This window comes from Bombina bombina, chromosome 8 (assembly GCF_027579735.1).
Source record: "Bombina bombina isolate aBomBom1 chromosome 8, aBomBom1.pri, whole genome shotgun sequence".
Lineage (NCBI taxonomy): Eukaryota > Metazoa > Chordata > Amphibia > Anura > Bombinatoridae > Bombina > Bombina bombina.
Window position 1 is genome coordinate 285,384,064 of NC_069506.1, and position 17,364 is coordinate 285,401,427.

The window sequence follows — 17,364 nt, forward strand, 5'->3', positions numbered from 1 at the left end:
TAAGAGAAATTAACTGTTATATCACTTTAAGACAGGAAAATCCAATAAAGCATAGAATGCAGAAAAATATATATCTCAGATTATATAAATAAAAATCCCTAACACCTCTATACCTCAGCAAGCTGAGGAGTCTTACCACAACGGATCGGAGGTGTACTGGTAAATGCAGGGTGAAGTTGCATGCAGTTAAATCCGCTGTCAGAAATGAATGCTTCAAACAAGAGGAGAATATAATGAAGAAGAATTCTCCCTATACAGTGACAGAAAATTAATATTCACTAATAATAATAAAAAATATATATATTTAGAAAACAAATGCTTCAGAGAAAACAGAGAAAATATAGCAAAGCCGTAAAAAAAAATAAAAATAAAAAATAAGAGATCCTTTGTGTCCTTGCTAAGACACACGAATTGCCTTTCACTCCACTCAGAATAAGGAAGAGCGGAGGTCACGTGACCGGACCTCAGAAAAGAAACTGCGCCACTAAAAGGCACGAATATCTGTCTCTCAGATAAAGTACAAAAATAACCGGTATGCATTGGAACCCTTTCTTATAGTCAAAATAACACTGGAAGTCAAATAAAGGTCCTAGACCCTCCTTCTGATCCCTTAAATAATACCCTTCAGCCAGTCTCTCTATGAAAGAAGAAAAATTAACCGCTTAAGTTCCACACACGTCAGTGCCTGCCAAACTGCCCCACTGATAACCCCTTAAGGAGATTACATGTCTCAGATGTTGATCCACAAGAGGAATTAACCTGCAAAGTGCTGTCCTTCAGTACCTACAAGGCAAAAGGCTTCTTAGGTGTGATAGACAGTCCACTCTCTATCAGGGAACTGAAGAAAAAGAAAGAGCAGCTTAACTAACCTTGGCTTTCTATAAAGGGGAAGCAATAATGTTAGAAATAAAGCAAAGACAACTTTGCCGCTTTCTAACTGCTAATAGCCACGATTACTCTTACTAAAGAGATTGACATGGACACAGCATAGCCCCTAATATTTGCTTGCAGGGAAAATTACCCATAAAAGGATTAAATATCTTCAGACATCATTTTCGCACATCCTCCATTGACAAAGGCAAAGAGAATGACTGGGGATTATGGGTAAGGGAATTGACACTTAACAGCTTTGCTGGGTTGCTCTTTGCCTCCTCCTGCTGGCCAGGAGTTATATATTCCACTAGTAATTGGAATGACATTGTGGACTCTCCATGCCATAGGAAAGATATACAAAAACACTTTTTTCAGGCGAAAGAGTTTGTGGTGACAATTTTAATTGAATATAAAGATGTATACCCTGCATAATTACACTTATGCCAGTATCAGCACTGGATTGGTTGTGAGTGTGCCTGTCGCCAGTGTGCGCCAATACTGGACATATTTGAATGGCCCTAAGAAAGCATGCGAGGAATAGAATAATCAGTTTTAACTAGGCATGGAAGAATATTCAGATTCGGCTTTAGTTTGCAAAAACAAATTCAGAATATGGCCTCAGGCTGCGGCATTCGGCTATTTCCGAAGCCATATAAGATCTGTTCAATTCCAGATACTTCTGCACTTTCACACTTATATTACCCTGCTCTAAAAATAGTTCAATGGCGCTGTTTGTGGTGATATCTGGCATTTGTTTTTGCAAACGACTGCTGAATCAGAATATTCAACCTAGTTTTTATTGCAGAGTTATCCAGGATTTGCATTATGCTTTCTCACCTGGGAAGGAGGACCACATGCAGAGCGCATACTCCCCAGACTTCAGCATGTCCTTGTAGTCAAACACCATCGTGTTCACCCAGGCAATGGGGTAGTCCTGAGAGGAAAACAGTTATCAGTATCATCTTCTGCCTGTGGTCCCCAGAACAAGATGGAAACAAAACTATAAAGGACAGACACACTATTTACACTTTCCAAAATAACAATTATTCATGGATTAATACAACTAAAAAGATAACATGAAGAAGTTTAATGTATTAATTTAATAGTTAGTCTGTCCTAGGGGATGTACAAACCCAAATGACCTGTTTTATTACCCTTTGCTTTGTTAAGAAAATATATTATAGTCACTTCTGTGTATCATGTTGTTATAGACTCTCAGTGCTCAGCAAGCAAATGCTCGACGCTAGTGTCCGGCAAGCAAGTGCCCCCTGTTAGCTAGTGTCTGGCAAGCAAGCCCCCCCCTGTTAGCTAGTGTCTGGCAAGCAAGCCCCGCCTGTTAGCTAGTGTCTGGCAAGCAAGCACTCAACACTAGGGTCCGGCAAGCAAGCGCTCCCCGCTAGGGTCCGGCAAGCAAGCACCCCGTTAGCTAGGGTCCAGCAAGCAAGTGCCCCCCGTTAGCTAGTGTCTGGCAAGCAAGCCTCCCCTGTTAGCTAGTGTCCGGCAAGCAAGCGCTCAATGCTAGGGTCCGGCAAGCAAGCGCTCGACGCTAAGGTCTGACAAGCAAGCGCTCCCTGCTAGGGTCCGGCAAGCAAGCGCCCTGTTAGCTAGGGTCCAGAAAGCAAGCTCCCCCTGTTAGCTAGGGTCCGGCAAGCAAGTGCCCCCTGTTAGCTAGGGTTCAGCAAGCAAGCGCCCCCTGTTAGCTAGTGTCTGGTAAGCAAGCCCCCCCTGTTAGCTAGTGTCTGGCAAGCAAGCCCCCCCTGTTAGATAGTGTCTAGCAAGCAAGACCCCCTGTTAGATAGTGTCTAGCAAGCAAGTGTCACCTGCTAGCTAGTGTCCGGCAAGCAAGCCCCCCTGCTAGCTAGTGTCCGGCAAGCAAGCACCCCCTGCTAGCTAGTGTCCGGCAAGCAAGCACCCCCTGCTAGCTAGTGTCTGGCAAGCAAGCCCCCCCTGTATGCTAGTGTCAAGCAAGCAAGCACCCCCTGCTAGCTAGTGTCCATCAAGCAAGCTCCCCCTGCTAGCTAGTGTCCACCAAGTTAGCGCACCCTGCTAGTGTCCGGCAAGCAAGCGCTCCCTGCTAGTGTCCGGCAAGCTCTTAACCATAATTCTTATGTGTTATCATTTTTATCATATTACTGAATTTGCCTCAAAAAGCATCTTACAGTACATACCATATTCACCTTATGATTAGAGTTAGTATGATCCCTATGAGCTGTTATAGAGTTATAACTATGTAACTTTCTTCTCTAACATACAAAAGAGGAGGATAATAGAGAATACAACAGCAGGAAGACTCACAGCTTTCTTTGATTTTTTCTTGGTGGATCTGGCTTTCTTAGACTTGTCTACGGCATATAGTGCTAGACTGAGCCGCGCCATCCGAGGAAGATCGCACACATTTATATCAAATTCAAGGGTTTGCTGCCAAAGTGGATCGGATGTAGCATTGACCTCAATGCTTGCTACAGTTTTGCACAGGAGCTCATTCCCATGATATAGACCACACTGAACCAGCAGCTGCATCAGACAAGAGAAGTCAGTGAGACAGATCCATAGACTTGCTTAATTGTGCCTCTACGGATGACCATAAAAAGGCTCAACACATCCCAACAACGTCTCAAAAATGTACCCAACTTCAGCAAGAAAACAAAATGCTAATTAGAATGAAACAGCAGAGCTAGTCTGTACTTGTGCGGCTTCATAAACATTTCCCTTAAAAAGCAAAAAAAAAACTAAATCTAAAGAATGAGTTGAATTATTTGCTTTAAGAGCCAAAACTAAACAAACAAATTTTGCTAACACATCATGTTCCTTGTCTTAGTGATCAAACAACGTAACATCCAGCCGTACCTTCAAACTGTCATCTGCATTCACGTTGGCCCCTTGAATAAGGTATATACTGAAGGGCTGCTCTATCTTCCACAGGGATACTACATGCGGCTGAAAGAAGATAAAGTGCAAGAAAGTTTATCATCCCAAACCACAGGCATTTAGCAGTGAATATTAATGTGTAATTATTTTATATGGAAGACACCGATTCCCTCTAAACCACATTAGAACTTGCTATACAATATTATGAATAGAAAATCGGAAAACGTTTCTATCCCCCCCATCTAACTCTACTACGATTTCTGACTTTTCTATTACTGTCGGCCGCATCACTATCCTCCCATCGCCCAAAGTCCGCTGCCTCTGACTAATCCACTCCCTGATAATTTCCCGACCTGACTACAGTAATAACCTACTAACTGGTCTCCCTCTCTCCCAACTCTCTCTCCTCTTCAATCCATCCTAAATGCATCTGCCAGGCTAATCTATACCTCCCAACGCTCTGTATCTGCTGCACCTCTCTGCGCGTCCCTTCACTGGCTCCCCAGTCACAGCAGAATTAAATTCAAAATTCTTACCCTGACCTACAAAGCCCTTATAAACGCTGCCCCCTCTAACTGTCCTCACTAATCAACAAATATATTCCAGCCTGCCCACTAAGATCCAACAATGCCCTGCTCCTTGCATCTTCTACCATCACCACCTAGCATGCTAGACTGCAGGACATCGCTCGTGCAGCACCAACCCTCTGGAATGCACTTCCTTGCACTGTCAGACCTTCCCCTAATCTGCCTTCTTTTAAACGCTCCCCTAAGACATTTTTTTTCAGGGAAGCCGATCACCTAACTAGTTAAACTATTGAGGGAGGTATTTGATCTCACTACTCCAGGTCTTCATTACTGGCAGTCTTACCTTTTTGGTGGGCAGAGGTGGGGGTTTGTGACGGAGTTTTGAGGTGGGGATTGTGACGTTCTCTTGTTGGTCAGGCATTGTAGATGATAAGGAGATCAAGGTGAGGTGAGGAACGCATTTCCGGAGCAAACAGTCATTAATATACTGTAAGGTAAAATGAGTGAGTACTAAACAAACTGTAACATGCAGACAGGTGAGCGCAGACATGCAAGTCTGAAGAAACAGAACTGTTTAAAGGACCACTCAATGCAGTAGAATTGCATAATTAACAGGTGCATAATAAAAAGACAAAATGATTTAACACCTACTCTGAATTTCAAATAAAGCAGTAGATTTTTTTCTGACAAATATATATTTTTTTGCCCATTTTCTGGCCCCCTATATCATGTGACAGCCATCAGCCAATCACAGACTAGTATACGTATACCTTGTGAGCTTGTGCACATGCTCAGTAGGATCTTGTTCCCCAGAAAGTGTAAATACAAAATGTGATAATAAAAGTAAATTGGAAAGAGTCTTAAAACTGCTGCTCTATTGGAAATAAAAGTTTATTTTGACTTGAGTGTCCCTTTAAAGGTATGTGCCCAGTGACAACTTACAGTTTGGCTCCATGCTCCAGTAAGATGTAAAGAGGCCAAACCAGGACTTTAAGATACACAAATAAAAATAATATGCAGCTCTTTTGTTACAACGGTTTGTTTATTCTTTTAGGAAACCTGTGCAACTATGTGTTTAACTCCAAGAGGGCAAAGGGCAAAAGCACAGCTGGTGATATCCTATACCATGAGGCTCCTGAGCCTACCTTGGTATATTTTTCAACAAAGGTTACCAAAAGAAGGAAGTAAATTAGATAATAGAGGTGATTTGGAAAGTTTATAAACTAACTTGCTCTATCTGAATCATGGAAGTGTAAACGTTACTTTACTCTCCTTCTGACAGATTAAAGGAAGATTACTGCAGAATTGCTAACCAACACATGCACAATAAAGAGACAATACAATAGCACTTACTCTGAATTTTAGTTAGAGTTTAGAAATTCCCTTATATTTCCCTACACCTTGTATCATGTGATATCCATCAGCAAATCACAGACTCTTGTAAGTCTTGCACATGCTCAGTATTAGCTGGTCACTTAGCAGCATGTATCACTCACCTTGAACTGGCAGAGCGGGTATTTTCCATACACATATTCCAACATGCCATTGATTTGCAAAGTGTAATCCTCTGCGCGACCCAGGCACTGCTGACCAAACACGTTGGACTTTTTCTTAAGGGCCAATCGAACAAGGGAGATTGGGAAATCTAACAGGGCCACTTGAAGGGTGAAGCTCTCCTGAAATCAGCAAATTGATGACAAATGTGTTAAATACTACTCAGGCAGTAAATTAAATAACTACATTTATTGTTCATGCCCCTGTTGTACAGTGCTGACAAACACATTAACAGTTATAAAATAATAAATAACACTACTATGATAGGATAGGTTTGCTGCCACAATAAATACAAATATAAAATATGCCTCCTCCAAAAGAACAGGAGATATATACACAGAATGTAAATGTGACTATGGAAACGGCTTTACACCATTCTGCCAAGTTTGGAGCAATTTGTAATACAAATCAGCACTATACTGACACATTAGCTCAAAGCCCATAGCGCTGCTTCAGTGTGGGCTATAAAATGTGCATTTAGCATCAAGCAATTAAACATTAGTATTTACTACTCAGTGGTTTACAAAGTTCAAGCACGGCTCAATCCCAACTATAAAAATTTACTGAGAAATATATAGAAGTGACTTCTATGTACACACATGCATGGGCTGAATAACTATAAGACAGGGATAGACAAAAGTGTTCCATATTTAGCAGCCAAAGGTCCCTGACACAGAACACAAAGATTTGTACAAAATAATCAAAAACCCAAAAATGTAGAAGACTGAAGTAAAATTCTATTAGTGATGGCTTCCTGGTTTGTAAAACAAATATTGTAGGACTGACTTTTATTCAGACAGAAGTCAGGTCTCCTGTCACAACTGCTACAGACTAAAGACAGGTTTGTGCCCGAGGCACTGATGTAATTGGGTTACTGGTACAATGGTTGTGGGAATCCAGACGTAACAACAGTTTGTCAACTCCTGCACTGTAAATGCCCTTTTTAAAACCCCTGGAGCAAAGAGCTTTGTGCCAACAATAAATACCCTAGCTTAAACCACTGTGACTAAATGCGCACTAGGTTAAAACATAACTACAAATAATTAGCGCTTTCGGCTCATTCAACCGCGCCAACAGAACAGAAAAAAATTATCATAGGAAAAACTAAAAAAGATAAAGAGCTCTTTTTTTACTGCAAGACACACTGTAAATGAGATAGATACAGACAAACTGACAGATAGGTATAACAACAGATAGACAGACAGAGAGACAGACACAGACAAACAGATATGAATAAACAGATAGATACAGAGATCAAAGATAAGACAGCAATAGATTGAGACAGATAGACAGACATAGCAGCAGATAGACAGACATAGAGACAGATAGAAAATGCATATATATATATATATATATATATATACATACATACACACACACATACACACACACAGTGGGGCAAAAAAGTAATTAGTCAGCCACCAATTGTGCAAGTTCTCCCACTTAAGAAGATAAGAGAGGCCTGTAATTTTCATCATAGGTATACCTCATCTATGAGAGACAAAATGAATGTGGAAACAAATCCAGACAATCACATTGTCTGATTTGGAAAGAATTTATTTGCAAATTATGGTGGAAAATAAGTATTTGGTCAATATCAAAAGTTCATCTCAATACTTTGTTATATATCCTTTGTTTGCAATGACAGAGGTCAAACGTTTTCTGTAAGTCTTCACAAGGTTGTCACACACTGTTGCTGGTATGTTGGCCCATTCCTGCATGCAGATCTCCTCTAGAGCAGTGATGTTTTGGGGCTGTCGCTGGGCAACACGGACTTTCAACTCCCTCCAAAGGTTTTCTATGGGGTTGAGATCTGGAGACTGGCTAGGCCACTCCAGGACCTTGAAATGCTTCTTACGAAGCCACTCCGTTGCCCGGGGAGTGTGCTTGGGATCATTGTCATGCTGAAAGACCCAGCCACGTTTCATCCTCAATGCCCTTGCTGATGGAAGGAGGTTTGCAATCAAAATCTCACGATACATGGCCCCATTCATTCTTTCATGTACACGGATCAGTCGTCCTGTTCCCTTTGCAGAGAAACAGCCCCAAAGCATGATGTTGCCACCCCCATGCTTAACAGTAGGTATGGTGTTCTTTGGTTGCAACTCAGCATTCTCTCTCCTCCAAACACGACGAGTTGTGTTTCTACCAAACAGTTCTACTTTGGTTTCATCTGACCATATGACATTCTCCCACTCCGCTTCTGGATCATCCAAACCGGACATGTACTGGCTTAAGCAGGGGGACACGTCTGGCACTGCAGGATCTGAGTCCCTAGCGGCGTAGTGTGTTACTGATGGTAGCCTTTGTTACGTTGGTCCCAGCTCTCTGCAGGTCATTCACTAGGTCCCCCCGTGTGGTTCTGGGATGTTTGCTCACTGTTCTTGTGATCATTTTGACCCCACGGGGTGAGATCTTGCATGGAGCCCCAGATCGAGGGAGATTATCAGTGGTCTTGTATGTCTTCCATTTTCTAATTATTGCTCCCACAGTTGATTTCTTCACACCAAGCTGCTTGCCTATTGCAGATTCAGTCTTCCCAGCCTGGTGCAGGTCTACAATTTTGTTTCTGGTGTCCTTTGACAGCTCTTTGGTCTTCACCATAGTGGAGTTTGGAGTGTGACTGTTTGAGGTTGTGGACAGGTGTCTTTTATACTGATAAGTTCAAACAGGTGCCATTAATACAGGAAATGAGTGGAGGACAGAGGAGCCTCTTAAAGAAGAAGATACAGGTCTGTGAGAGCCAGAAATCTTGCTTGTTTGTAGGTGACCAAATACTTCTTTTCCACCATAATATTCAAATAAATTATTTCCAAATCAGACAATGTGATTGTCTGGATTTGTTTCCACATTTTGTCTCTCATAGTTCAGGTATACCTATGATAAAAATTACAGGCCTCTCTCATCTTCTTAAGTGGGAGAACTTGCACAATTGGTGGCTGACTAAATACTTTTTTGCCCCACTGTGTATATATGTATGTATGTATGTATGTATGTGTATATATATATATATATATATATATATATATATATATATATATATATATATATATATATATATATATATAAAGACAGATAGAGACAGACAGATAGAGACAGACAGATAGAGACAGACAGATAGAGACAGACAGATAGAGACAGACAGATAGAGACAGACAGATAGAGACAGACAGATAGAGACAGACAGATAGAGACAGACAGATAGAGACAGACAGATAGAGACAGACAGATATAGATAACAGATAGATACATAGATAGAGACAGACAGACATAGCAACAGATAGACAGACATAGCAACAGATAGACAGACATAGCGATCGATAGAAAAGGCAGATAGATATAGATAGATACGACTGATGGATAGAAAGAAAAATAGAGACAGACAGATATAGATGACAAATAGAAAGATACAGAGATCAATAGATAAGACAGATAGATAAGTCAGACAGATAGACAGAAAAACAGTAGAAAAAAAAAAAAGCTATATTCATTTTTAATTTACAATGCAAGCCCTGGTGGCACCATTCCTTTCAGTACCTCGCTATTCTCAAACTTGATGTTGATCATAACACTTTTGCTAGACGATGATCCTCTTGCGAACACCTTGGTTGAGGGTTCCAGCTGAAGAGGAAAGTTAGACTCCATCCAGTTCTGCCATGTCATCTGCTGCCGACGTGTGGCGATCTCTTCACACAGCTGCCGTATTTTGGAGCGGAAGTCATTCACCTCAGAGTCGTTTAAGGAGTCAAATTCATGCAGACCTGAAGAGGAATCCCAAAGGCAAGTGGCAGAGAGCAGCTTTATAAGATACATAAAGACACAGGTAGTGTGAAGAAGGGTTGGACTTTCTCAGGAGTGCAATATGGGTCAAAATAACTGTGGTGATATTCTAAAAACATTCTACAAAAGAAATCTATTTGTACATAAATATTAAGCAGTTGTAAGATGTTATTGCTGAATATTTCATTGATTGTACAGACTCACTCACACTAAGTAATAACAGATACAGCTAAGAAATTGAAATATTTCCTTTTTAATTACAGTGAAGTATTTAGCGAGAGGAAGGGCCTCACCTTTGCCAATAAGCAGGCTTATCTGTGAGTTCAGAAGCTTTTCGGCCCTGTCACCTTCTCTGGCTACGAGTCTCAGGACAGGCAGGAAGGGCTGAATGTCGCAGAGACGCCGCTGCTCATCTTCCAGCTCCTGCTGCTCGGCCGTCTGGTTGATACAAGTGAAGACGTAAGACGTCGGGTGGCTGAGCATGTGGAAGAGCGGTTCCTGTTGTGCCCGGTGCCATAGCAGCTGAGAACAGATTGAAAAATAAATATTAAGCAACGTGAACATGAGGAAACGTGTCAGCATACGCAAGCAGATGGGACAGGAAGCTGCTCTCTTACCTGTTTAATGTTGCCCAAGCTGGCATTGCATGGCACAGGGAAGCTGAGGTAAATGCCAGTGGGAAGCAAGAAATCCACCGCTATGCTCTGCTTCTCCTCTTTAGCCCAGAAGTCTACTGGGCAGTAAACTCCCGGAGGCATCCTGACCTGCAGCTACCGCCCCACTGGCCCTGTGACAACAATAAATGTGTTCTAGCGTTACAGAGTAGGCTAAATGCTGAACTGGAAGCGTTGTCCTTATAATAAAGGAAATTGGTTCATTAAAAATACATTTGTGACCCCTCTGCTGTACTTCAAAATCTATCTAATGCCCCCAATTTTATATGCCTGTGACAGCCCCGACTCCAGTAACATAATAACAATATTACTGCAGCACTGAAGAATATATAGGGAATATTACACACTGTTTTGGCTACACAACCGACGCTATCTAATCATGCTAATCCCGTGTCATGCACTCAGATGCCATTCTGGTTGGTAATAACAGGTTTAGTACAAGAATGAGGAGTTATTGGGGTAACAACATTTATTTAAACTGCTGCTACTTTAGTGTGGGGAACCTTCACATTTGTTTAAAATCTAGCCGCTAGACCAAAATTGTAGGGACTGGAAATTGAACACATATAGAACACTGAGGGAAATCAAGGGGTTTAATAACTGCCGAGTACCTCACTTGTGGCAGTGATTAACCCCCTGATTTCACTGCTGGGCCGCTCTCAAAATCTGAATCCAAAAAACCCACAATAGCAAGTAAGTGGGAGGCAGCACTTGCTGGATTTGATTTTTTATATATATATATATATATATATATATATATATATATATATATATATATATATATATATATATATATATATATATATACATATATACATATACACACACATACATATATATATATATATATATATATATATATATATATATATATATATATATATATATATTTCAACATACTTTACTTTGTGTTGCTAACATATACCTGAGGCCAGCGCACAACTGGCCTATTGCTATGTTTGGACAGTTAGGATTTACTTCTTTCTGTACTATTAATAAATTATTTTCGGTTCTCTGTGATTGTACTGGTCAGAGATTCATTTAATTTGTTTAATTTAGCTACACTTTTGAGCTATTTTTATAAAAAAAAAAAAGAGTGCTTGATTCCCTATCCGTACAGGGCCTTAGGAAATTTTTGATGATCCTTGTTCTCCACTTGTAGTTTGTTGAAGAATATTTATTTATTTATTAGGGCTGCACAATTAATCGCATGTGATTTAAAACCGTGATTAAATCGCTGCAATTTAAAAACCGCGAGAGTATGCGATTTAAAGAAAAAATAAAAATTCTCTGTTCGCCATGAAAATGGAGGCGGAGAGGAAAATGAGAGGCGAACTAGTGTGCGGCTGTGGGCGGACCTGAGAATGCCTGCGAAACAGCCATTATTGCAGAGTGTGTGGGAGCAACAGGCCTTCATCTGGGAGTGGTGTGGCGGTGGTCAAGTGGTGGTGTGGCAGTAGGACATGCGCTCAAAGTAGTGAGCAATAAAGTGAGTACTGTACAAAAACTTTAAAGTGCCTTTTTTTTTTTTTTATTAACTTCTGTGACGCATAGCATTGATTACATTCCCTGTCTGGGTCAATTTTAAAATAATGTTTTTTATTATATATGTTCAGTAAGTTGCTTGTAGGATGTTTGAATTGTAAATAATATATATTTAATAATATAGCATTAGTAATACTATTTTTAAATAGTATTTTTATGCTCCAATAGTGTATTGGTCATTGAGAAACATGTACATTAAAATTCTGTAGTGTTAAATACATTTTTATTGAATAATTATAGTCATTTCTAAGAAAATTGCGATAAAAAACAAAACAAATATTATATACACACACACACACACATATATATATATATATACACACACACACACACACACACAATCACACACACATTCAATCACACATACATATACACACACACACATATATATATATATATATATATATATATATATATATATATATATATATATATATATATATACATATATATATATATACATACATACATACATACACATATACACACATACATACATACATATACAGAAAGACACAAACACACTAACTATGAAACTACGTAGGTTTATTTTTCTCATTGAGAGGAAGGAGGATTTGAAAGTGCTGTTTGCTGAATTTTAGGAAGAACACTTATAGTACACAGTTAATGAGTCAGCGGCAAACACATGTAAATGAAACTAAACCAAAGTCAAATAAAACTTACTGCACCAAATTTGTAAACACAAGTGACACATTCACAGTTATCCATGTTTGTTTAAATGGATAGTAAAGTCCAAATTAAACTTTCATGATTCAGATAGGGCATGTCATTTTAAATAACTTTCTAATTTACTTTTATCCTCAAATTTGCTTTGTTCACTTGTTATTCTTAGTTGAAAGCTAAACCTAGGAAGGCTCATATGCTAATTATTAAGTCCTTGAAGGCATTTGACAGTTTTTCACGGCTAGAGGGCGTTAGTTCATGTGTTTTATGTAGATAACATTGTGCTCATGCATGTGAAGTTATTTAAGAGTCAGCACTTATTGCCTGAAATGCAAGTCTGACAAAAGATCTGAGATACGGAGGTAGTCAGCAGAAGCTTAGATACAAGGTAATTACAAAGGTAAAAATTATATTTATATAACAGTGTTGGTTATGCAAAACTGGGGAATGGAAAAATAAAAAGGGATTATTTATCTTTTTAAACAATACAATTTTTGGTGTTTACTATCCCTTTAAGTTATTTCCACTTTATAGCAAACGATTAGAGAAGGAACTCTGTGTGACAGGTTTTCTGCTTTACAAGCAAGTTTGGTTCCTCCTGTGACCCTCTGTCTCTTACCAAAATGAGTATTATTTTATTTGTAATTGCAAATAAGATTAATAGAAAGAAACCCTTTAGGAATTACATTCTGACGACTTAGTAATCGCGTGTCCTCTTATTTACTAGGTACAGACATCAAGATTATTTTAATTCTGTACACATCACCCAATCGTCTGAAGTTTGTTTGTGAATTTGCACGTGGGCTCAGCTTTATTTTGTAATAGAACTTTGCATAAACGACTTTAATATAAAATTATATTCCTGTTCATTCATCCAAAATAACCAACAAATCAATTTCTAAAAGAACAACATTTACACACAAAAAAACAAACACTACACAAAGCTATACCCGCTGCTCAAGCATTCCTCTACACTCCGTTCCTGGCACTCGGTTTATTTGTATTCTGTATCCTAGCAATAGAAAGTGACGGATGTATTAAACCATTAAAGAAACAACTCATTTTATACAGCTTCAAAGATCGGGAATAAAACGTTAAATGAATGAAAACCCTGAGCAGCGCTACATACACTTGCTGCTGCGTCTGGTTCAGGGGTCTTGTTCAGTTAGCTAGTGTGACACCAACGTCACTTCATAGACACTTGCTGCTCCTTACATGCCTGCTGCATGCCCAGACAGAAAACCCAGAAAGTGAACCAGACATTAGACACAGATGCAGACAGGGGGACACAGACAGGCCCATCATTTACTATAACTGCATCAGGGAAAATATACAGTAAGGGCAATCCTAAAAATGTCCATTGCCAATGTCCCCAGTACCCCCGGGGTACACTTACTACAGGCTGAGAAACTAGGTTACAGAGGGATACAATGAACAGTTATGTGTCAGACGTGGATTATGGTTACAAATAGGAATATAGCAGCTCAGCTCCCCTTTAAACCCCTAAAATATGTTAAGTACAACGGCTAAAGAAAGTTCTCTAACGTGTAATTACTGAGATGGTGTATATGACTGTACAGCATGTAGGTATTTCAGTTTTCATCCAATCAGAATTGTGCAATAGCTTCTGTATGTAAAACTCCTGTCTGCTAATTGTTCATAAATCACTAAACAGATTTCTGTCCCCATCAGCCTCTGCAGTATATTCCACCACGACAACGACTGCACGTGAGATTATTCTTCTCTGCAGCACAGAACAAAGGGTTAATGTGTGACACACCCTTGTGCAGATGCTAAATCAGCTGGGGCCAAACCTGCACACACAACAGGATTATCCCAAGAAAACTGTCATTTCCCAGAAACCCCAGCTGCAGCCCATTCTGTCCCTGTGTGGGGTAATGCGCTGCCAGTAAGTAAGTGGGAGTCAGTTACATTGTTACAAATATAAACCACAAACAGGGAAGTGCAAACAGGAACAGTAGATTACTTTACAGAGCGGGAAACAAAACACAGAACTTCTTGTAACCTCTTTTTTGCCAGATGCAACAGTAACCAGAACTGCTGCTGCACAGGTGGGGGGACAGGAACCAGAAATGCTGCTGCACATGTGGGGGGGGGGGGTAGTAATCAGAACTGCTGCTGCATGGGGGAGGTAACCAGAAATGCTGCTGCTGCACAGGTGGGGGGGGGGCGGTAACCAGAACTGCATCTGCTGCACAGGTGGGGGGCTGCGGTAACCAGAGCTGCTGCTGCACAGGTGGGGGGCTGCGGTAACCAGAACTGTCGCTGCACAGGTGGGCGGCTGAGGTAACCAGAAATGCTGCTGCTGCACAGGTTGGGGGGGGCGGTAACCAGAAATGCTGCTGCAAAGGTGGGGGGGCGGTAACTAGAGCTGCTGCTGAAATGGTGGGGGGGGGGGGTGGTAACCAGAACTGCTGCTGCAATGGTGGGGGGGGGGGGGGGGGGCGGTAACCAGAACTGCTGTTGCACAGGTGGGGGGGGGAGGGGGTAACCAGAACTGCTGCTGCTGCTGCTGCTGCACAGGTGGGGGGCTGCGGTAACTAGAGCTGCTACTGCACAGGTGGAGGCGGTAACCAGAACTGCTGCTGCACAGGTGTAGGCGGTAACCAGAACTGCTGCTGCACAGGTGTAGGCGGTAACCAGAACTACTGCTGCTGCTGCTGCACAGGTGGGGGGCTGCGGTAACCAGAACTGCTACTGCACAGGTGGAGGCGGTAACCAGAACTGCTGCTGCACAGGTGTGGGGGGGGGGGTTAACCAGAACTGCTGCACAGGTCGGGGGCTGTGGTAACCAGAACTGCTGCTGCACAGGTGGGGGCTGAGGTAACCAGAACTGCTGCTGCACAGGTGGAGGCGGTAACCAGAACTACTGCTGCATAGGTGGGGGTAACCAGAACTGCTGCTGCAGCACAGGTGGGGGTCTGCGGTAACCAGAACTGCTGCACAGATGGGGGGCTGCGGTAACCAGAACTGCTGCTGCTGCATAGGTGGGGGGGCTGCGGTAACCAGAACTGCTGCTGCTGCATAGGTGGGGGGCTGAGGTAACCAGAACTGCTGCTGCTGCATAGGTGGGGGGCTGAGGTAACCAGAACTGCTGCTGCTGCATAGGTGGGGGGCTGAGGTAACCAGAACTGCTGCTGCTGCATAGGTGGGGGGGGCTGCGGTAACCAGAACTGCTGCTGCTGCATAGGTGGGGGGCTGAGGTAACCAGAACTGCTGCTGCTGCATAGGGGGGGGGGGCTGAGGTAACCAGAACTGCTGCTGCTGCATAGGTGGGGGGCTGAGGTAACCAGAACTGCTGCTGCTGCATAGGTGGGGGGCTGAGGTAACCAGTACTGCTGCTGCACAGATGGTGGTGGGGAATCAATCACCAGAACTGCTGCTGCACAGGTGGGCGGCTGAGGTAACCAGTACTGCTGCTGCACAGGTGTGGGTGGGGACGGTAAGCAGAACTGCTGCTGCACAGGTGGTGGTGGGGAATCAATCACCAGAGCTGCTGCTGCACATGTGGGGATATTAACAACCAGAGCTGCTACTGTACAGGTAAGGGAACTTAGTAAAGGTTCATATACCACAAATGTATGCAGGCACAGCAAGCTTCACAATAAAACATACATTACATTTACAGTTGTCCTTGTGCAAGGACAGAAACAGCTCCTGAATCATATCAGCTCTTTACGGGTTTGTCTGGTAAATATTTATTTTTTATGACGATAAGAACTTAAAAGGGACAGTTTACTCAAAAATGTTCTCCCCTTTAATTTGTTCCCAGTGATCCACTTTACCTGATGGAGTGTATTAAATTGTTTACAAGTAGCTCCTTTACCCTTATATCGGCATTTGAAATAGGTGGTATCCCCACCTATTCTGAAAGTTTGTGGCCGCAGGTCCAAGCTATAGATAAGCTTTGTAAACACAGCCAGCAGATGAAATTACACTCCCAGTGGGATATAGCAGTTCTCTCCAAGTACTGTACTCTGCTGGTACAGTATGTTTATCTATTGCAGAAAAATTACATAGTATACTGTCCCTTTAAAAGGGAAACTAAATACTATGTAATTTTTCTGCATAAGATAAACATACTGTACCAGCAGAGTCTGAGTGTTATTAGTACAAATTAACACCTAGTTTACTGCAAGTGTTTTTCAATAGTTAAATTCCACCCGCTACTCTCATATTTATTTTATATCTCAGTCTCACAGCGTAAACACAGTGTTTCTCCATGTGACAGATACATGTAATACACTGACTGAACAAATTAATAATCTACAGATTTGTACCTGACACGTTATGTGAAGCACGTTCTCTTTTTACTCTACAATATGTAACGTAACATTTCCCAAAGCTGCACAAGTTCCCAATAATGCTTTTTATTCACTAGACAATATTCGCTGACGCAGCTTCCTAGCCCTTTAGTGTTGTGATCGCTCACAAATGATTATAGCCCATTAAGACAAGATGTCAATCAACCCATTTTAAATAGCCAAAAAAGTGATAGCAGCCAAACAGTGTCTATTAGTCATTGTTAGATAACCCACTAACCAAAGGTTTTGTGAGAGCGCGAGGACAGTCGCAGGTGCTACAATTGCACATCACTGCCTGAAAGTTAAAACCTGTACCATAAGATGTAGTAATAATTATCCATTGCTGAAATAAGCACATAAGGCAGTGATGGTGTTAACTCTTTGGCTGCCAGAGAAAGCTGCAATGTGTTGCTAAGGGATACACAGAGAACAGAATAAAAATAAACCTTATAACTGTTAAATTACAGCAGATATATAAGGCACCAGCATACTGCCTAAGACAGGCCTAGAACAGACTCCGTCCCAGTGTTGGTT

The 17,364-nt window shown here is 41.5% G+C and overlaps 1 protein-coding gene across 2 annotated transcripts in view; it reads right to left on the minus strand.

Moving 5' to 3' along the window:
• Positions 1 to 17,364, minus strand: part of PIK3CD (phosphatidylinositol-4,5-bisphosphate 3-kinase catalytic subunit delta) — a 92,075-nt gene that overhangs the window by 40,616 nt on the left and 34,095 nt on the right. For both annotated transcript variants that reach the window (XM_053691436.1, XM_053691434.1), the window contains exons 2-9: positions 10,220 to 10,389; positions 9,896 to 10,124; positions 9,360 to 9,583; positions 5,765 to 5,944; positions 4,612 to 4,755; positions 3,721 to 3,810; positions 3,169 to 3,387; positions 1,711 to 1,807 (exon numbers count right to left, since the gene is read on the minus strand). In XM_053691436.1, the coding sequence (XP_053547411.1) occupies positions 1,711 to 1,807; positions 3,169 to 3,387; positions 3,721 to 3,810; positions 4,612 to 4,755; positions 5,765 to 5,944; positions 9,360 to 9,583; positions 9,896 to 10,124; positions 10,220 to 10,360 (1,324 nt within the window). In that variant the 5' untranslated portion in view covers positions 10,361 to 10,389. The remainder of the gene's footprint in view (positions 1 to 1,710; positions 1,808 to 3,168; positions 3,388 to 3,720; positions 3,811 to 4,611; positions 4,756 to 5,764; positions 5,945 to 9,359; positions 9,584 to 9,895; positions 10,125 to 10,219; positions 10,390 to 17,364) is intronic.